The sequence below is a fragment of the Bubalus bubalis genome, chromosome 7, assembly GCF_019923935.1.
Source record: "Bubalus bubalis isolate 160015118507 breed Murrah chromosome 7, NDDB_SH_1, whole genome shotgun sequence".
In the NCBI taxonomy this organism is placed as follows: Eukaryota; Metazoa; Chordata; class Mammalia; order Artiodactyla; family Bovidae; genus Bubalus; species Bubalus bubalis.
Window position 1 is genome coordinate 59,394,864 of NC_059163.1, and position 20,029 is coordinate 59,414,892.

The 20,029-nt window shown below is 44.9% G+C and overlaps 2 protein-coding genes across 6 annotated transcripts in view; one reads left to right on the plus strand and one right to left on the minus strand.

Annotated features, from left to right (window-relative positions):
• Nucleotides 1-16,580, minus strand: part of KLF3 (Kruppel like factor 3) — a 35,483-nt gene extending 18,903 nt beyond the window's left edge. The window contains exons 1-3 of one of the 2 annotated variants that reach the window (XM_025290181.3): nucleotides 16,443-16,580; nucleotides 7,113-7,171; nucleotides 1,770-1,865 (exon numbers count right to left, since the gene is read on the minus strand). In XM_025290181.3, the coding sequence (XP_025145966.1) occupies nucleotides 1,770-1,826 (57 nt within the window). In that variant the 5' untranslated portion in view covers nucleotides 1,827-1,865; nucleotides 7,113-7,171; nucleotides 16,443-16,580. The remainder of the gene's footprint in view (nucleotides 1-1,769; nucleotides 1,866-7,112; nucleotides 7,172-16,442) is intronic. The other variant, XM_025290180.3, reaches the window with a different exon arrangement.
• LOC112586211 (putative uncharacterized protein FLJ13197) overlaps nucleotides 15,672-20,029 on the plus strand; it is a 129,685-nt gene continuing 125,327 nt past the window's right edge. For 2 of the 4 annotated variants that reach the window (XM_044945988.1, XM_044945987.1), the window contains exon 1: nucleotides 16,516-16,747. In XM_044945988.1, the coding sequence (XP_044801923.1) occupies nucleotides 16,516-16,747 (232 nt within the window). Of the gene's footprint in view, nucleotides 15,868-16,515; nucleotides 16,748-20,029 lie in introns of those variants that run through there. The other 2 variants (XR_006552280.1, XR_006552279.2) reach the window with 2 other exon arrangements.

Sequence of the window (20,029 nt, forward strand, 5' to 3'; positions counted from 1 at the left end):
ATTGCAAAAATACTTCCACATATTTTAACTCCATGCATTAATATGTTACAGCATTACAAGTGCAACTATTACAACAAATTCATTTTATTTCCTTTTTTTTTCAGCTAAGTGCATTTCCTTGTATGGTGAAGTTCATTTTAGCTTTAAATTAGGCTCTTGTGACACATTCTCATGCTTGATTAAAAGCTCTGGAAGTATACTGAATAGTAAAATGCATCACTGATGGGCCTACATCATTTACCAAATTAATCATAGTCTCTGGTACTAAAACCCTATTCATATTTCAAGGATACAATTAATGGGAACATTTTATACCTTAATATTCCTCCAGTATGATCATGCAATAGTTGGGGGAAGGGGTTGATGACAAAATGAGTACCATTAGAAGCCAATTTAGCTTTTTGATTAATAAAATTCTTATTGCTCTCTTATTATCATATGGTTATACAGTTGTTAGGCAAGAATGTAAATGCTGTTTCCTTAAAGTCACTCTGACTTAACTTTTCAGCGTACACAGTGGTAAACACTGGCGCAGACATCTCCATGGCAACTCAGTTCCAAGGGCCTTGGAGTGACCCCCATGTCTCGTATAAACAGTTTTGGCAGGAACCTCCATAGCCAGCGCATAAGGATGATCTAATTTTTGCAAGCGTGTCATTACCAACCTTCAGAGACACAGCTCAGGCCAAGTTTTTCCCCTTGTGAGTATTTTCCAAGCCCGAGGAAGAAAAGAGCAAGACAGAGTTGAGAGCGTGGCCGTGTTATTTCATATTCACTAAACCAGATCCCCTCAAGTCTCAACCACTCCCGGCTTTGCAGTTGGACACCTTTCTGTTGTCAGCCCTGTCCAACCTCCACAGTGCTGGTGTTGAACCTCTATAAACAATTGGACTCATTACTCCTTCCCTGGTGGTCGACAAGCATGAAGACCCGGCTAGCTTAGCACTAAAGTTGTTGAAAGAGACGGTGAATGTAATTGTCTCCCAGCCACCACAGACTCTTCTGAGTGAAACAAAATTCTATTCTCAGGGTCAAGTTCTTTCGCTAGTTTCTCCCAAGTCACAGCTCCATGAGGCTGCCTGCTTGGAGTTTAAGCAAATCATTTTATTCTTAGTATATTTTTACATGCAAAATGATCAAAGATTTTTTTTCTCCCAATTTTCATCTTTTTAATGAGTTTTGTGAAGGATATCCTAAGCACTACGTGAGGCAAAATGGAGTCTTTTTTTTTTGGCTTCCAATCCAAAGAAAAAGATTAACATTCACTAACATGTTTAAGAAACTCCTCTATATAGTCTGGGTGGTCATCTTGAGTGAAAAATACCTCTAAGTAAACTCATTCTTGATGAAGATTTCTTGTAGGTACATTTGAAAACTGCTTCCTAATCATGATAAACATTGTGTACAGGTTTTTTTTTTTTTTAACGTTCCAAATGCACATTAATTTTTAAAAACTAGTCTGGTCATTTTTTTTTCTTTTTGCCAAAATCAATAATCTTGAGAGCTCAGACTAAAAAACTGCTAACTAAGGGGTTTCTGTAAAACTATTTCTATTGTGAGCAGATGTACCCGTGGCTCAAGTTCTGTGATGACATCCTGGGGGTGGGTGGGGGACTGGGGCATAGCGTTTAAGAAAACATGGATCCTGTTTAAAAGTTTGCCTATCAAATGCCTGTCAGGTAATGAGTACTTTTAAGGGATAACACAACACACAGTAAAGTTATTACCACTTGGAATAAACAAGAGGTGTTTAGTTTTGGAAAACTTACCACCGAGACAGGGTCCATGGCCTCTTGCTTGACAGGGACTGGGTCAAACATGAGCATTCTTTTAGTTATGCTTTCTAGGGTGCTCTGGTGTTTAGCCTGGAAAACAAAACAAGGTGTCTGTCTAAATCCTGAGGTTACTTTCAATATAAACTATTGAAAAAATTTTTTTCCTCACCCTGCTTCTCTGGTCCTTCCTCTCCCCTGCCCCCAGAATGGCTGGAATTTGTTTTCCTTACCTATGAAAATGCCGTTTTATATAATTAAGACCAGACTCCATGGTCATAACCAGGGGAGAGCCAACTGGCATTTCTAACTCAAATACATAAACCCTGACGTTTCTGGAACAATAGGTACAGCCCTCCTGAGCAGCCAAGCTTGTTTAATAAGATTACTGAGCAGCTCAATAGAAGTTCACATTATATACAAATGTTAAAAAAACCTTCCTTTCCATCTTATGTCATAAAAGAAAAATCAGGCAAAAAGACAACACAGAAACAATTACCACGACTATCTTTGTTTTTATCCCTCCAAACTCTTTTTAAATGGATTGTAATATGCATACTATATAGCACCCAGAATTTCACTTAACAATTACTGGGAAAATGTTTCTTTTCTAGTAAGTATGGTTTCGCACCATCAAGTTCAGTGTGTCACTGTGTGAACCAATCAGATTTTTTTTTGACCGTGCTTAGCAGCTGGTAGGATCTCAGTTCCCCAGCCAAGGATGGACCCCGGGCCCCATGCAGTGGAGTGCAGAGTCCTAACAACTGGAGAACCAGGGAAATCCCCAGATTTTTTAAAAATTCCTCTTACTGGGCAGATTGCTTCTAAATTTTCACTATTACAGACAGCAATGAACATTTTAATATTTACATCTTTGTGCATGTCCTTAATTAATTTTCAAGATAAACTTTATGAAGGGGAGTTCTTGAGTGAAAAGCATGTACATTTTCCAAAGCATCTGCTGTATCATCTAGCAAAGATACTCTGTAACTGCCATCAACAAAACAGAACCTGTTTCCCAACATCTTTACTGGCCATGTGCGTGATCATTTAAGAAAAATTAAAACCCCGCGCCTCTTATTGTTTTCTGAGTACTTTTTTAATATGAAGAATATTAGCTTGTATTCACCCTCAATTTCTCCTTATTAGGAAATAAGCCGATTTTTAGCCTAATGTAAAGACAATGTCCATCCTGACCCTGTTTGATCTTTCTCTTTTTCTTTTCTTATTCATGTGTTATCCCCTTTCTTCTATGTTCTGTACTAGCCTGCTATTAGTACTATATCATTCCAACTGCTTCCTCACAAGACAAAATATTCAGTCTGATGAACATTTATTAATAATTGCATTTCACAGGTTATGGAATAACTGCCCATGTACTACCCAGACCTTCAACAACTTGCTTCAGGCCCCTCTTATCCAAATTTGGTTTAAGTGTTCAGCACTTTGGTTAAAAGTGAGGTCTTTATATATCACCTTTGTTTGGGTGGGAAGGTGAACGAGCTCTAGATTGAGTTCCACCTGAAAAAGGTATAGAAACCCCATGTATTTCAGTATTTAAACTCCCCACCCCCACCTCCCTGATAGCAATCCTGTCGATAGTGATGTCCATGCTCTATGGGTTAAACTAAGATATCGTCACACACAATTATAAAAGTAATACTGTGTAGTTCTTGTGCTTCACTGCTTTGCTGAAGAAGGACTGTCCTCGGTCTCATGACAACACGTGAATATCATCATTAACTTAACATAAGGCCCTGACTTCAAAATTATATTTTCCTACATCACAGGACGTATTATAATCTGCAAACACAATCTGAAACCAGGCTGCTCAAATCAATGGTGCTACCACCCTCTTCTGTGTCCCAGTAAGAACAAACCCCATAGCAAGTGAAAAATGGATGGTTTCATAATGAAGGATGAAAACCCCTTTTGTGTCTTGGGATCTATTATTAACCAGTTCCCAGCCTAGCAGCTGTACAGATGGATATGGTGCTAAGAATTGCTGTCCAGGGCCCCGGAGCAGACCATACACAAAAGATGTGAGATCGCTTGCTTATATCAATGAGGTCAGATGATTCAGCAGCCTCGACCCATGGCCGGTCATCCTCCCCCCAAGCTTTTTAAATTTAATTTACTCTTACAGATTCATCCACTCCACTAGATGCTGCAAATCCTTCTAAATAAAAGCACTCATATTCTCAGGAGTGCAGTGGAAGAGTTCTGATCTTGAAACTCAAGCAGGAGATCTGTACTTGACCCTCTCCATGGGGGAGTGGATGCGGGGAGGCCCTTTTTTACACGCAAAATACAGAGGGCACCTCTTTTGTCTCCTTCCTAAAAGATTTATCTTCAAAGTTTTGGGGAAATTAAATGAGATTAAAAATAATAAAACCAAAAAAAAGAAAAACTTTGTTTATCTGAATATGCACACAATTTTTGAATCTATAATACTATACACACAGTACTAAATTTGTTGATTCTGATCTCTGGAACAATGTCAAGTACCTGCCTCTTTCCTAGAATATTGAGCCTTAGTGGTCAACATCACCCCCTCCCCAACACACACACCCTTAAAAAACTCAGACTAAATTCAGTTTAAAAAGTAATGGCTGCTTTCATCCTGTCTGAGATCTCATGCAGGACCTGTCCCTTGATAATCGCACCATCCCAATAGTTTCCTATTATCTGTACACCTTGCCTTACCTGGAATCCTTTACTACCAGTAGGAGCAGCACAGTGGAATTAAAGATGATGGGGTCTGGAGCTCATTTTGGTTTAAATCCTAACCCCATCATTTAGCTCATAAAGCCCTTTTCAAATGACTTTTTCAAATGTCTACAGCAGTAAGTACTGAACCCATTCAGAAATGAATGATACGTTAACTTGCTATAGTTTGTGTCATTTTAAGACATTAGTGAAATTACTTTGTTAGTTTTTATGTTTTATCTAAATTTAAGGAAATTAGTGCTTTGAAACACTTGTAATCTTAAGAGAAAAATTCATCTAGCATAAAGCATCCCTCCTAACAAAACTGGATTCATTTTTATTAAAAAATAATTGTAAGGGTTGTTTATTCAGAACTGTACCTCCAAGAGTAACTCCCACTGATGAAGGGATACTTCTCATACACAAGGATTTCAGCTAATAAACAAGTAATGATAGAATTTAGAAGACCTCATTCCTAACTAAATAAAGCATCACTTGACAATAAAAGGTCTGTGCAAAATTCAAATGTCACTGTGGGCAGAACCACACTCACTGTCCACTCACGTGTTTAACAGCACTTTGCTCTCAATCTTGTAGCTTCTAAAATGACTGATTATACTTTCAGTGAAAGTCAAAGGCTATGGAGGACATACACACCCTAATCTTTAACAAGGAATTCTTGGGAGAGGTGGGGGCAGATTTACACATATCTGTGTGCCTATTTTTAAATTTATTAATTCTATAGTTAAAACTTTTAATAAAAATAACAGGGAAGCTAGAAGAAATCAAATTTAGGAAGAGACTCAAAAACATTAATGCAAATCAGACTTTTGTTTACTTATCTGCACAAGTCTAGACTCTGTACCTACTGTTTCCATCTCCGAATGGACCACTTTTGCCAATAGCATTGACCTTATCTTTGGGTTCTGATCTAGAATAAGAAGAGTGACTGCAATGTCACTGAGAGGCCTTCCATATAACTCAGCACTGGAAGAAGTGGGGTCTCAAAACTTAGTGGCTTTTGTTATGCATGGGCAACTCTGAGCTCTGGGGCTACTGAAAGTAAACTTAAAATGCTGTAGAAAATCGATTACTACATAACCCTGACAGCAGTTCCAAGTACGACCATTAGGTGGCGCGCTAAAACAAGTATTTAAAGACTAGGACACAGGCAGTAAATCGAGTTTGCCAAAGTCAGGGTCTTTAAATCTAGTGGGTTTTAACTAGGCTCAGGAATTCTTATCACAGAGATTAAAAGGCCCCCAAAAGTGGTTCTGTTTTTCTTACAACTAGTTCCCAAACATTAACAGGTTTTAATCTTAGTTGTGTTAAACTAGCTTAGGAGACATACATTCTAAACTAGTAATCCCAGGATAACAACACTGCATTTACAAGAGGGAAAAAACAGGCGAAACAGGTTTAAAAAAAAAAAAAGTCTAAGTTATCAAAGTGCCTAAAAGCAAAAATATAGGAAATAATACAGGAAATAATCGCCAAAATAATTTTCCATCACGGAACAAACGTCTTCTTCCCCAACTGTTATTTTGCTGGGAAGGGCCAATACAGAATTTTCCTTCAAAAGGAAGAAATAGATTTTCCTTCACACTCTACTTATACTTCTGACTTCTCAGCTGTCATAAGAAGACTCAGATTTTTGTCAAGATGCAGAACTGCATGTTTATGTCTTAAGAAGCTTTGGTGAATCACTTACATGAAGTTTCACAAGCAATATAGTTCCCTCTCACATGGTCCTTTTCAGCCCTCCATGAGGCCTACTTGACAATTGCTTCATGAGGGTACAAATGAGCTGCAGAGCTTAGAAATACACACAGGCCTTAATGTAAGAGGTTACATTAAATGTAATGGCTTGTCTTGAAGCTATGGCATTTTATTACAGAAACCACCTTATAAATAACTGCCCCTTCCTTAGAAGAATGCGGGTGGAGGGGAGAAAGAGAAAGAGGGAGGTGTGTGGCAGGGGATGGAGGGAGTTCTGGAGAGAGAATGTATCTGAAATAAATTTCTTGGCGATCTATCAGGATTTGCTCTGACATTCTCCCTTCTCCTCTCCTGTCTAATGCACTCAAAGGGACCCTGGATTCTTCTCCCCCAGCCCAGCCTGACCCTAAGCTTCCAGACTACCTGCCTCCTTCAAAGCTGATCTTTTGTTTTCTAGCCGACCTCAGCCAGGTGTAAGGAGAAACAGAGGATGGCCAATCAGCACACCATCTGTAAGTGCCCCTTTCAAACCATCCAAGCCTCTGGGCTTTAAAGGAGGACGCATGCTGCCTCCTCTCACCTCTCACTCCCAAAAGGAACTTCAGGGAAAAAAATTAAAGATAAATTAAAAAAAAAAAAAGGTGCGTGGGTGAGTGTGTGTGTGTGTGGGTGTATGTGAGAGAGATTCTCGGTCAGGAGGAGGACCAGGGCGGGCAGGTAACATCCCTAAACTTCCTCTCCAAAGAAACTTTTCTTTCTTTACTTTTGTACCCGAACCTTTCAAGAGCTCCAAGGAGTTGCGTATTTAATGGCAGCTGCTGTGGTCAGAAATCCGAGGGGCCGGGCAACAGATGGAAGTGGACATTTCTAAGTTGGAGCCTCCTTTCAGAACAGCTGAATGCTGGCACCTACCTGGAAAGGCGTCTCGTTTTCATGTCACTCGGTGCTTTTTCTCCTACCTCAGTCTTCTACTGTTGGTGTGAAAGGAAAAAAATTCCGTGGAACACTTCTAAATCTTTGCCCCTCATAAATTAGTTATTTTGCATCAAAATGTTTTGTAAATGGGAAAGAAGTTAATTATTTAGTTTCAGATTAAATATAATGATCCATGAGCAAACAATCCGCCCTCTCTCCTCTCTGGGCTAACAAGCCACCCAATTTTACTTTCCTGCCTCCACCCATCTGCTCCACCCTATGGAGAGTTGCCAAGGCAGTCCAACTTGTCCAAACAGGACATGGCTTCAGATAAGATTCTGCCCACACCCTGTACTTCGGAAAGACCAAGTGAAGCAATTGATTTTGCATGTAAATAAGGACAGGTGCAAAGGTAACAACCAAGCGAAGTCCCTCCACTTTTCCAGACTAGGGCCCAGCACAACAGGGGTGGGGGCGGGGAGACACAAACCCATACCCTTTAGATGAACTCTCAAGTTCAATGCCACTTAGTTAGTGGCCTACCACATCTTTCTTAGAGCAATTTTAGCGAACACTAGTCATTTTCCCTATTAAGGTTATGTATGCAGTTTTCCTCCCCATGCCGACAATTTTTGTTTTTTAGTTTTAAGGGCCAGCGACCCCAACCCGGTTGAAAAGCACCCCTTGTGCGTAGTCCTGCTGTGTATATGGCTTACACAGCCTGCCTTGGCCCTCAGTTTTCTCCTATGATGTGTTATATAATCAAATCCAGAAGGGCTGTGTGAGGCCACTGCCTCTCCACCCGGTGCCCTATCGCTGGAGACCCACCCCACTCCACCCTGAGGGGCCTCCACCCATGGGGCCCCACCCTCGGACTGCGAGGCTGGGAGGGACCAATTGGCTCCAGCCAGCTGCCAGTTCCTGGAAATTCCGGCCTGAGCAGCGGCGGCTGGAACCTTGCAAATAACCAGGAAGAAATGGCACTGCTTCTCCCAGCTCCTGAGGATGCTTCACTAAAAGCTTCACAGAGCCGCAGAACCTCTGCATGCGCACACATGAGCTGTTGCTGACCTCTCCCTTCAGAAGCTAACAAACAGAAAAGCACTCTGAACCACTGCTGTGTAAGAGAATTCAACATGTCCCCAACCCAAATCCTCCTTGTCCCCAAAAGGCTGTGCCCCACAACTGCTTTATCTTCTGGCCACTCACCTCAGAATCCTAGAGGTCATCTTTCAAGCTTTCCTCACCAAGTTTTCTATTTCTATTACTGCCATGGCCAGGCTCTCATACCTCAAGACTGTGTTACTGGGTCTCCCCTCCATGGGTCCTATGCTTGCCCCTTGAACCCTCCAAGCCATTCTGACCATTCCTCCCCCCGACCTGCCACTTGCCACGTATATATCACAAAGCCCTCTTCTCAGCGAGTCTTTTCCAAACTCCCAAACTTTCCTCCAAGGGACATCCCTAGGGCTTGTAGAGCAGATTCAAGCACCATGCTCAGCGCCCCCTTTCCTACCAGCTGCCCCCTGCTCCACCAGGAGCCCTCCACGCTGACTGCCGTTTCCCCCTCCACCCGCCCCCTCTCCCCAAAGCCTTTGTTCATTTTTGGCCCTGATGCTGGGCAACCAGAGTGGAATGCCCATCCCCTTCCGGCTTATCTAAATCCTCCTAATTCTTCAAAGACCAGCTCAAGGCCCTCCCCACTCAGTGCAGCCAGCTGATTGCTCCTGGGCCCATGTGAGGCCGCCTCCTCTTACCTAGATAGGTGGGCCTTTCTACCTTCCAAATAGGCTGTCCAAGACCACCACCGGGACGGGAAGCACCTGAGCACAGGCTTACTTCCTAGTTCCTTAGAGGGGTTCCCTTCCTGCTCCCCAAAGGAGATCAGGCACACCCACTAAGTCAAGGTTTTGCCAGGCATAAGGAATGGATATAAAAGCCCTGAGCTATAGGAGTCTCAGTCACTTCCCTTTCTCTTCAAATGCACTTGAAAATCTCCCTTAAAAAAGTAACAGGAGTGAGGGGACTAGGGGGCCTATCCTAAAGGAAACCTATTAAACGAAACTTCCTCAAAAACCTATTTCTCCTAACCTTAACCCTTTGTTATTTATTACTCACCCAGAGAGCTCTTCTAAACAAGTCTAGTGTCAAGGTCTCGATTTTAAAACCTAAATTAAGGGCGGGGGTGGGGTGGGGTGGAGGACAGTGAGAGAGAAAAGAATGTGGTAACTTGAAGTGTGTGTGCGTGCATGTGTGCATATGTGTGTTAACAAACATTAGGTTCGTTTTGTTTCAATGCTACTTCTATGGACCAAGGAAAACCAGGAGCTCAGTGATGTCACAGGTTTCCTACTGATTATCACCACCTTCACAACTGGCACTCTACAGGTCCCATTCTTTACAAGGACTGTGTCATTTCATGCCTACGATACGGGAGATACTACCTTCTCATTTTACTGCTGAAACAGAGAGGCAAAGTAATCTGCCCAAGATCACACAGCTGTTAGAGGGGTAGAGCTGGGATGCAAACTCAAAGCAGTATGATTTCAGGGCTGGTGGTGACTTGGCTCTCACTTCCACTGCCTCCTGCAACAGGGCATGACCCACAGCTAGAGTGGAATGGAGAGTTCTGCAGGTAGGTCCGTCCATTGTGGATCCGGAGCCAGGGGCAGTGGATGTATGGGAGTGGCGACATCAACTCCTGCCAGCTGGCCCCTGCTGCCTCCCCCTCTCTGAGTGCAGGCTTGGATGCAACATCAAAAGACACAGTCTGAAGGCCCCAATTTAGGCAAACTATTCTTCCTGGGCAATGCACCTGCAATTGGTTCATAAAACTGCTCAGAAAAAATTGGCAGCTTCACCCAAGTAAATACGGAAATCCTCATAATAACTGTACAAAGGTGGAAGGGTCAGGTCCTCATCCCCATTTTAGAAATGAGGAAATGAAGGAACAGAGGTGAAATGACTCGCCCAAATTCGCAGAGCTGGTGGGAGCTGCAGCCAAGAACAGAAGTGTGTCTGCTGCAGACCTAGGCCTCTTTCTGTTCTTCTGCTCCACTCTGTGCTGTGGGACCCACTTTGAAGTCAAACCATCTTATACTTGGGCATCCTCCCAGGGCTGGTGGGGCGTGGGATGTGTGTGCTGCCACACTGGTCCATGGGAGGCAGTGCCATGGGGAAGTTCTGGCTGGCAATTATGATTTCAAAATGGCTTTTCAGGTTAGATCACTTGGGACCTACTCCATCCTTGTGGCATAACTGAGAATAATGACCGCACGCAATCTGAGATTAGCTCTAATGAGTAGGTGCTCAATAAATACTTGTGGGATGAATACATGAATCGATGTCAAACTACCTTTCTCACATGCTAGGATAAAATGAAGGGCAAGCGCCTAAGAGTGACTGTACATCAGGTGTCACACAAGGAAAATCTGCCCAGGGGCCAGTGGAACTAGTCTGAAAATCATCTTCTGAAACACAAAGTAAATGTGAAAACCGTCGCTTGGGAGACAAAACACCTTTGCTTGGAGAACTGGAATAGGAACTTGAACTTACTGATGAAAGCGGTTCTGGGGCTCAAAGCTTTGTAAGGGACCAGGGCGTATAGTGCAAGAACAGATAAAGGAGGGGATTTCAGTGATCAGACTCAGAGAACAGTAGTTAAGAGAACTAGAGCATATGGGCCAAAGGAGAAAAACTCCACACTGGACCACTGGTCGCTCTCCTGGGTAGAAGGCACTGACCTCAGTGTCCGCTAGATCTCTTCTGTCTAGATTTGGCCAAACTCCACTGATCTGGCCTGAGACTAGCTCCAGGCCATCCCTGGAAAGCCCCAGGCCTTCCAGAGATTGGCCACCATCTTGGACATGTCCCAGATTAAGCTGGTCCTCCTGAAAGGGGGCTGCATCTCAAAGGAGCACCCCCTTCCCAGGAGAGGGTAACAGCGAAATCCAGGGTTACATAGAAGCTGAAGGGCCATGTAAGTGACTGCATTTGGTGTCCGGCTCCCCTTAATAATGAGATGGGGAAATGGTAATGTATTCGACCTGCCAACACAATGGAATGAGTTTCCAATCGCTCTAGGAACCTACTTTGCTAGAGAAAGGACCTTACTATTTATTAAATACTCTGACCAACAGACACAAAATATACTAATAGTTTTTTCTAATGTGCCATTAAACTATGGTGACAATCCAGAGAAAGCAGAGCCAGTTTTTGCTTTGGGAGAAAACAGTCTTAGTTCTGGTTGAGAAACCGCGTTTGTAGTATTGTATCTCTTTTATTGCTACTAAATTTCAAGGAAGGAGAGTTGAGGGGGAAGCAGGGCTCCCTCCCTTAGACAATGCCCTCCCTTATCAGGGCAGACTGCAGTCTGGTTTCCTGTCTCCAGCGGCGGCATTACTGTTTCAGATGAGAAACCGGGTCTAATAAGGGGACAGATCAGGCTTGAAAACGAGAATGCTAGAAGTCACCACAATCCTTTCCTTCCAACTTACTCCAACATGAATTCTGGCTGGAATACTACCAGATATCAATTGTTTTATGACTCTAGGGATTTTCTTTTTTAAAGTTAGCACCATAGATACTGAAGCACTTCAGAAAGAAACCCAATTTTCAGAATAATGTAATTCCTGGTATTTAAAGGGCAAGGTTGCTTTTATTTATTTTTCTTAAACACAATCGGGTGTGAAAACAGAGTAAGAAATGCCACTTTAAGATAGCTGTTCATTTTATAGCAAAAATGTTGATTTGCACACACAAAGAAGGCAAATATCTCAAAAAGGGGCTGGAGGTAGATGATTCACTTGGCTTAGAGACTACCTTCTCTATGTAGACCTTCCACCCCCGCCCCACCACTTTTTTTTGGTGATTATAACAACTATCAGATTGGTACAATTTTCCCTAATTGTTTGGCTTACATTTAAAAGCTTGCAGAATACTTCCTGATAGAATAATATTAGATTCTAATCATCTTTATTAACCACCTCCCTCTCCCCATAAATACGGAGGAAAGAATGATTTGAAAGTAAGCCAAATAAAGACTCTATCTACCAAATCTAGTTGGATTGTTAACAACTTTGGAGCTAAAATAAAAAATCTTACTTCAATTTGGGTTACTTATGAATTCAGTTTAAAGATCTGTTGTCCCACAAGCAACTTAATATCGCAAGTCTGATTCCTCCAAAGAAGAAAGGAAAAATCTTATTGAAATTTTCCAAACTGCCATCTTTTTTTCATGGAAGGTTATCAATATCCTACTATTTGACTCTAGCAGCTTTCTTAATATCATACTGTATATTTTCCTTTTTATCCATCAAGGAAAAATGTGATGGGTTGAGATGCTAAAACCAAAACATTATTATTATGATGATTATCACCAATTTGGGGAAAGAATAAGGCCTGATGTGCTGCCTCAGAAACTTTTTCCATTAATTCCATTAGAGAACACTGTAGATAATTCCTCTAGATTTTAGAGAAAATCCCCACATAAGAAGTTTAAGGGAGAAATTTGCCAAAAAACTTTTCTTTTCCAACCATTTTATGCAAACTTTGTTTCTGGAGAACCAAGAGAAAAGAGTTTGTTAAAGTAGGTTTTAAATAGTTAACCCAGAAATCTGCTTACTCACAACTGACAGAATATACCAAAGAAAAAAGGGGGTGGGGTGGGGCGGAGATTATGAGAAAGTTGCTATTGTAAAACAAAAACAAAGAGCATTCTCCTTCTGTTTTCAAAATATTAGGTTAAACATTTCCAAACTATCATTAAGATGAACTTATTCCAGTTCTCCTTTTCTTTGAGCTTTTTATTCTTAAAACAATTTGGAAATCAGATGTAGGATACAGTAAAATCTTTGTCCTTAAAAAGAAATAATCCTGAAGTGCTCTCAATACATCTTATAATTTGTTTCAATACAGTTTCTCCCTTAAAACATAAGCAAGACTTCTTTTAAGTGAGTACAAGCAGTCCAAGACTGCTTGAGTTCTCCGTTCAGTGAAGCCTCCTATGCCTAGTGTCCAGTGGTAGATGCAATATGAGCCACATCCTTCAGATCCTGCTAGATCTTCTGAACTGTAAGGTGTAACCCCATCCAAAACTGACAGCTCCAGGGCAGAATGCCTATCACCAAACCAATACTCAAAACAAGAAGGAAAAACAAACAAAACAACCTTCTTTAGATTTCCAGCCAACACACACACACACACACACACACACACACATTTCTTGAAATCGAACTGATGAACTAAAAAAAAAAGGTAAAATTACTTATTCACCCATATAAACACATTGGAGCAAAGGGTGTACGTAAAAAGGTTAACTGACTTTTGTCATTATGACATAACACAGGCATCTTAGGCAATCCTAAGTGTGTGGAGACATGATAACTCCCTGGGTGGGGACAGGGAGTTTAAGGGCAGGGACCATGGCCTGGTCTGGGCTACTGATCTACCAGAAAACAGCCTGAAACAGGAAAGAGCACACATATGCCACTTGGAATGTATGACGCAAACCCCAGCCTTGAAACAAAGAACAGGAAACAGCTCTGCTGGCTGTGCTGGAGAGAAAGCACAGAGAAACATTTAGCCGGCCCTCCCTGACCCTATATTCATGAGCAGCTGGAGTTTTTTAAGACAACAACAGGGGGGTGGAGGTGTTTGTTCTATGGGTGTGAATAATAACACCAGCTTTATACAGGAGACCTGCCCTATTTACAAATAGGAGCTTCCACATACAGTAAACATCATAAGTGAACATGTGATTTTATCATATTCAAGCAGCAGCAACCTTCCTAATTAACACCAGCCTCCCTGCCAATTTCTTTTGTCTCTTTCTCCCCCATCCCAATGGCTGGTCTCTAGCTACAGTCAAATTCTGAGTTGGGGTAATGCATACTGCACAGTCTCGGAGCATCAGGAGGAAACGGAGAGAGCACTGCAGCTGAGAATTCAGATGACACTGGGTCATCCCACATAACCGAAATGGGACCAATTTTAAGTGTTCCTGAGCCACAGAACTAAATCCCAAGACAAAGAGTGTGGAGACGTATAGAGTCATCCCAAATTTTCAGTCTTTTTCAACTGCAGAGTTACAAAGATATTTGCACACCGCTGCACATCTGTTCTACATGTACACACATCTACAGAAATCCACCTTTTGAGAATACAATTCTGTTCCTGATATTTCATTTAATCCAACTGAAAAATTGTTATACAATCTGTAGAATAGAGTATCGATTTTTATAAGATGTTCTAAAATGTCTATTTTCCTTTAGGTATTTGTAAGATAGCAAAATCCATTCACTAGTCCTCTCCCCATTATTTCTCTTTATTTTGTTAGCCAGTACTGTTTAACTAGGTTCCCATTAGCAGAGATTTAAGAATCTGTGTGTAGATATAACTACAGGTAAAAAGAAAAAAAGAAAAAAAAAAAGGCATCACTGTGTCCATAGCAACCAGAAGGTTGGGTTTTAATTTAGAAACTTTGCAGTGAAAAAAACAATAGCTTTCTCCAAAGCTATGTTGCCATGTTTTACATCTGACAAGGTTCTGTGGTCTAAGCAGTTAGTTTTGTTATCCTCACGTTAGGATTTTCATATTTGCATTTTCCTTCAGGCAGGCAGAATGCTCCTTATAGTCTATTTTCATTGACCTCACCCATGGTACATTAGGCTGCTTTTTTCTAACAGTTCTGCAGCAAACCCCACTGACTGTAGAAATTGAGATATCAGCTTCTTTAGGGAACTGAATGAAATTAATCAAACATCCCATTTAAGGTTTCTGTGAACAGAATAAAGTCAACTTCCATACCCCATGTTTCAAGCCACAGAAAAAACACATCCACTCTTTAAAAAATACTAACTCACAAAATTTTCAAGATATTAGTGTCATAAAATTGTTTTTCAACTAAAAGCAAGTCTTCTCTTGGGTTATGCAGATTATCATCCAGATGAATTTCTCTTTTAAAAATGCTCCTCAAATTCATACATATAAAGCACTCAGAAAAAGACAGCACAAAACTGTTCTGTGAAATAACCTATAATGAACAACTGCCTTATACCTTACTTGATTTTGTTTAATAATTAGACACTAAATCTAAATGAAGTCATAATACCACTTCATACTTTTCTCTATACACCAGACTCTTCTGAGAATATAATCAATGTTTAAAATGTCTTGGATGACCTATCGAAAAATACATTTTGAGTCAGTGAAAAACAGATTCAGTGTACGTTTATTTTAGTGAAATACAAGAAGGTGAGCAATTACCAATTTCCCTTTAACCTGGCTTAGGAAAAAAAAGTCCCCTTCACACGGTCTTCATCTAGTTTTATATACTGCAGTAAAATTTAAAGTAGAATACTGTTCTCGCTTTTATCTGCCAAAGAAATAGCTATGACAATTCCAGGTATTGTCTGCTATCTCCAAAGGTAGGTCCCAAGCGTCCAGGTCCAGAGTTCCCTCCCTCGGCCCCCACCCGGCTCGGGTCCCTAACACTGCAGGCAGTCGCCTAAGGCGTTCTCCGCCTCCAGCCACGCTGCAATCCTTCCTCCAGACACTGCGGCAGGTTCTCTCCTTGCACCCGAGGACGACTCTCCAAACCCGGCCAGCTCTTTCCCCTGCCCTCAGGGATCCAGACGTCCTGGCCAGCTCCAGGACTCCAGGACCGAGAATGGGATGCTCCCTCCACTCCCGATCGCCCCAAGTTTCTTCCCAGAGGGCCCGCCAGGCTGCTCCAAGTTTGCTCCGGCGACGGGTGAGCGGCAGCGCGCCCGGTCCGAGAAGGGGGGCGGCAGGGGGCGCAGGCGGGGGGCGGGGAGGAGGAGGGCGCGGGGGGTGGGGGACGAGGAGGGGGAGGAGCAGGAGCGCGCGGCCTCGGCGCTACCTTTCTCCAAACAACGTTGCCACACGCGGAGAGCACTGAGATTTCTGGGGCTTTGGAGGGAATCGCGAGCGGGCAGGCGGGAGGCGGTCGGGGGACCACACAGGTGAGCCCCCGCCCGCGCCCTATCCCGGGCCCCGGCGGGCGCCGCTGGCCTCGCTCGTCGCTCCCGCAGATCTGCACGGCGGTTCTCCTCAATCCCACACTTTCCACCGCTGAACCCGGGGCCCCCCTCCCCCTCGCCTCCTCTTCCACCCCCGCCCCCGGCTGCGAGGAGCTGTTGCACTTTCCCAAGCCCGGGGGCGCCCCCACCTCCGCGTTGCACCCCCAGCCCATTCACCGCACGTCCCCCCCCACCCGGGGAAAAAAAAAAAAGGAAACTGGACTAGCCGAAAAGGGGGGCAGCGGGAGTCAGGGCGAGAAGGAAAGGTGAGAGAGAGGGGACTTACTTTTCGAGGCGCGGTGCTGAGCGCTGCAGGCGAGAAATAAAGGCCCGGATCCGGGCAGCCTGGAACCCCGCGGATGCAGTGGTGTCAGCGCTCCAGTACGGGCGGCGGCCGCAGGGGACAGGGACGGGGACAGGCGCGCGTGCGGCGGGCGCGGCTCGGCTCGGCGGGCGCTCGCGCTGCGCTCCGGCTCGGGCCCCGGCTCCGCGCGGCTCCGCTCCTGGCTCCCCTCTGGCTCCTGGCACCAACTCCGGGCAGTCACATGACGCCGGCGCCGCTCGCTCTGCGAGCCTCCCAGGGCTGGCGGGGTAAGTAGAGGCTGGGACCTGGGGTGGGAGGGTCAGGGAGGGGAGAGGGAGCCGCCGCGGCCGCCCGGGCTGGGCGGGTCCCCACCCACTTGGGTGGAGGCAGCCGCCGGAGGGGTCGGCCGAGTCACTCGCGCAAACACGCACCCCGCCCTGCGCCCTTCCCCCGCCACCCCCACCTCCCGCGCCGCCTCCGCCCCGCCCCGCCCAGTCACCCGGGGACGGCCTGACAGACACTCATTATTCCCCGGAGCCGGGCGCCGCCCCGCCGGCCCAACCTGTCCCGCGAGGCGCGGCGCGGCCGTGGGGCTGGGCGTGCGCGGCCCCCGCCCTCCGCCTCCCCCTCCCCCTCCCCCCCGGAGTCCCCGCCCGCGCCCCCTCCCGGCGCCCTCCGCCCTCGGCCCTGGAGCCCGCGGCCCCGCCCGGCCCGGCCCCGCCGCCGCGCCGCCGCCCGAGCCCGGGGGGAAGGAAGGGCGGCGCTGGCCGCTCCGGGCGTCACAGGGCAGCAGCCCGCTGCGCCGCTTCCAAGACACACAGCCGGGCTCGCGGGCGAGCCGAGGCGGGGGACCTGGGGCGGTCGGGGCCATCAATCAGACGGCTCCGGCGGGAAGGGCGGCCCCGGGCGCGGTGGGAAGGGCTGGGCCCAGTGGCCAGAGCGGACAACTGTCTTAAAGAAAAACCAGAATAAGACACCGCTGGTGTTGCAGCGGGGGGACCCGGACAGATTCGGGAGAGACAGAGCGGCGAGGAAAGGGAGGGCAGTTGGGGTGACTGCAGCCCTAAAACGGTGCCGCGTCTCCAAGGTCATTCACCATCCTCCAGCGCGCTTTCTTTGTGCCCGGGGCGCCGGGTCCCCCTTGTAGTCCGCCCCGGGGGGTAGGTGCGGCCCGGCCGGTGGCGCCCCCGGCTCCCGGGGACTGCTCCCGGGGACTTTTCTCTGAAGGCCCGGATACCCCCGAGCAAACTTCCCACGGCCGGGCCTGCAGCTGGAGCGAAACGGCGACCGGGCGCAGCGGCGTTTGCTCAGCCGGGCTTGTCGAAAAACTTGGCAAACTTCGGTCCAGATCCTCCCGCTTGGAGGGAGACCTTGGGGCGAGCCGAGGGCTAAGAGTGGCGACATTTCCTTACAAGTCGCCTCCCCAGGACCGAGGGCGAGCGTCCTCAGGGGCCTTCCCAGGAGCCAGGCCCCCGGGAGGACTTTGCAGAGCTTAGTACCCGAGTTGAATGCTTTTTGAATTTCTTTTTAAACAGTATTAATGTAATAAAGAATGCAATAAAAAGAACAAAAGACAAATTGGTTCAATTGTTTTAGTCCTGTGCACTGTTTAAAAACGCCCCTGCTGCAGTCCATGGCTTGTTATTGCTTCAAGATGTTTTAAAGGCCCTTTAAGTTCACCATTTTCACTTTGATGCTTCATCCAGGCATGGTACTACTTAAAACAGAGATACCGTATATTCGGAACTCCAGCGTGTAACTACACAATATTATAAAATTAGTACCGGGAAACCTCAAGTAGTGAAATTGCTTATTGTAAAAAAAAATGCATATACATAAAAGACCACGTGGAAAACACCCAGAACTGACACCAGTTTATGTGCCATCCTACTGTCCCATAAAATTAATCTTTAAAATGTAAAAGGACGAGGGTTTTTGTTTTGTTTTTCTTAGTGAATAAAGACAAGTGCAAGGAAAAAAGTTGGATTTGTGTCAATTACTAATCGCAACTTATTGATCATTGACATCATTAAATGTCTGATCGGATGCCTTAGATTTGTATTAGCTGAAAAAACATTAGTGACGACTGATGAAATTGTTTTGCATTTCCATGCCTGGCTCATAGTAGAGACTCAAAAACACAGGCTTCACTCAAGGGACACAGAATGATGAAAACCTGAAGAGTGAAATAAGTCTAGCTGAAAAAAGCGTTATTCAAGATAAGTAGGGAGTGTCTTTGATGTGAAAGATGCAGGAGGGAAGAGAAAAGTCGTAAAAAAGGTTAGTTAATGAACACACCATGTTCAGTGCCCTGTGGGAGACTGCTCAAACATAACTTGCCCAAAAATGAATCCATCCAGTGAAGGACACCACCATCTCTCCAGGTGCCCAAACCAGAACTGCCTGAAGTCATCCTTAACTCCTCTCCTGCCTTGCTGGTCACAGCCCTGCGGTTCACTCAGTCCCAGACCTCCTCAGTCCCCACCCACTCCTTGGCTACCACCCGGTCCAACCCACTCCCACAGTGTCTTTTTGGTCATCCTGTTTGCAGCGCGGCTGAACTTTAAGTTAGGGATTGGAGCAAAGGATTAAGACTGCGTTTTTCTAAAAGGCAAACCTAAACATGTCAAACCCTTCAGTGGCTTCTCTGCTGATAAAATCTGAATTTAGCCTCCATGTTGACCTGGCCTCCACTTATTATTGTAAACTCATTTCTCCCTGTTCTCCCCTTCCACTCTTTTCTCCAACACTTTCCTTTCTTCCGGCTCTCTCTCTCCACCTCTGGCCCTTTGCACCATGCTCATTTTTTCCTAGATGGACTAGCCTCAGCTTCTCCCGGACTCCTTACCTCCACTCTCATTTCCCTAAATTTCTATTCATCCTCTAAATAAATATTAAATTTATTTAGTTATTTAGTTAAATTTATTATTTAATAAATAAATAAATATTAAATGACATTTTCAATAGCATGTCTTTTCTTACTGCCGTCCCTTTGGACAAGTGGAGGCGGCTCCTTAGTGCTCTGAGAGCACCCAGGCTTCACCTCTTGTTAACACTTTTTATTCTTTCTTGTAATTGACTATTTAACTCTTTATAGCACTGAACTAGAAACTCTGTGAGAGCATGGACCGTCTTTTTAGCAAAATTGTATCCCAATGACTCAGATGCTCGATGAATATTTGTAAAATGAATAAATATGAGGCATGAATTGAGAAGAAGTCATTCAGGCTGAAAAGATGAGAGGCGGCTTCAGGGTGGCAAGTGGCCGTGTACCTCTGAAATAGTAAGGGGGAGGGTAAGGGAAGTAGAGTGAGATGTACAAGTGGTGTCTAAGTCTTCTTTTTATTCCTAACACTAGCACAATGCCTTACGCAAGCTGAGGTGCTGGATGAACCCATAAATCCTAGGTAAATGAAATATCTTGTGCATGGTCCTTGCAGTAACTATTTCACTGTTGCTCTTTGAGGACAGCAGGCCAGTTTGGTTTAGATTTGGGACAGCATGTGCTCAGGGAAGGATACCCCTTCCTAGCCACAGCATCCTTGCTCCCAGCCAATCATTGATGTCTT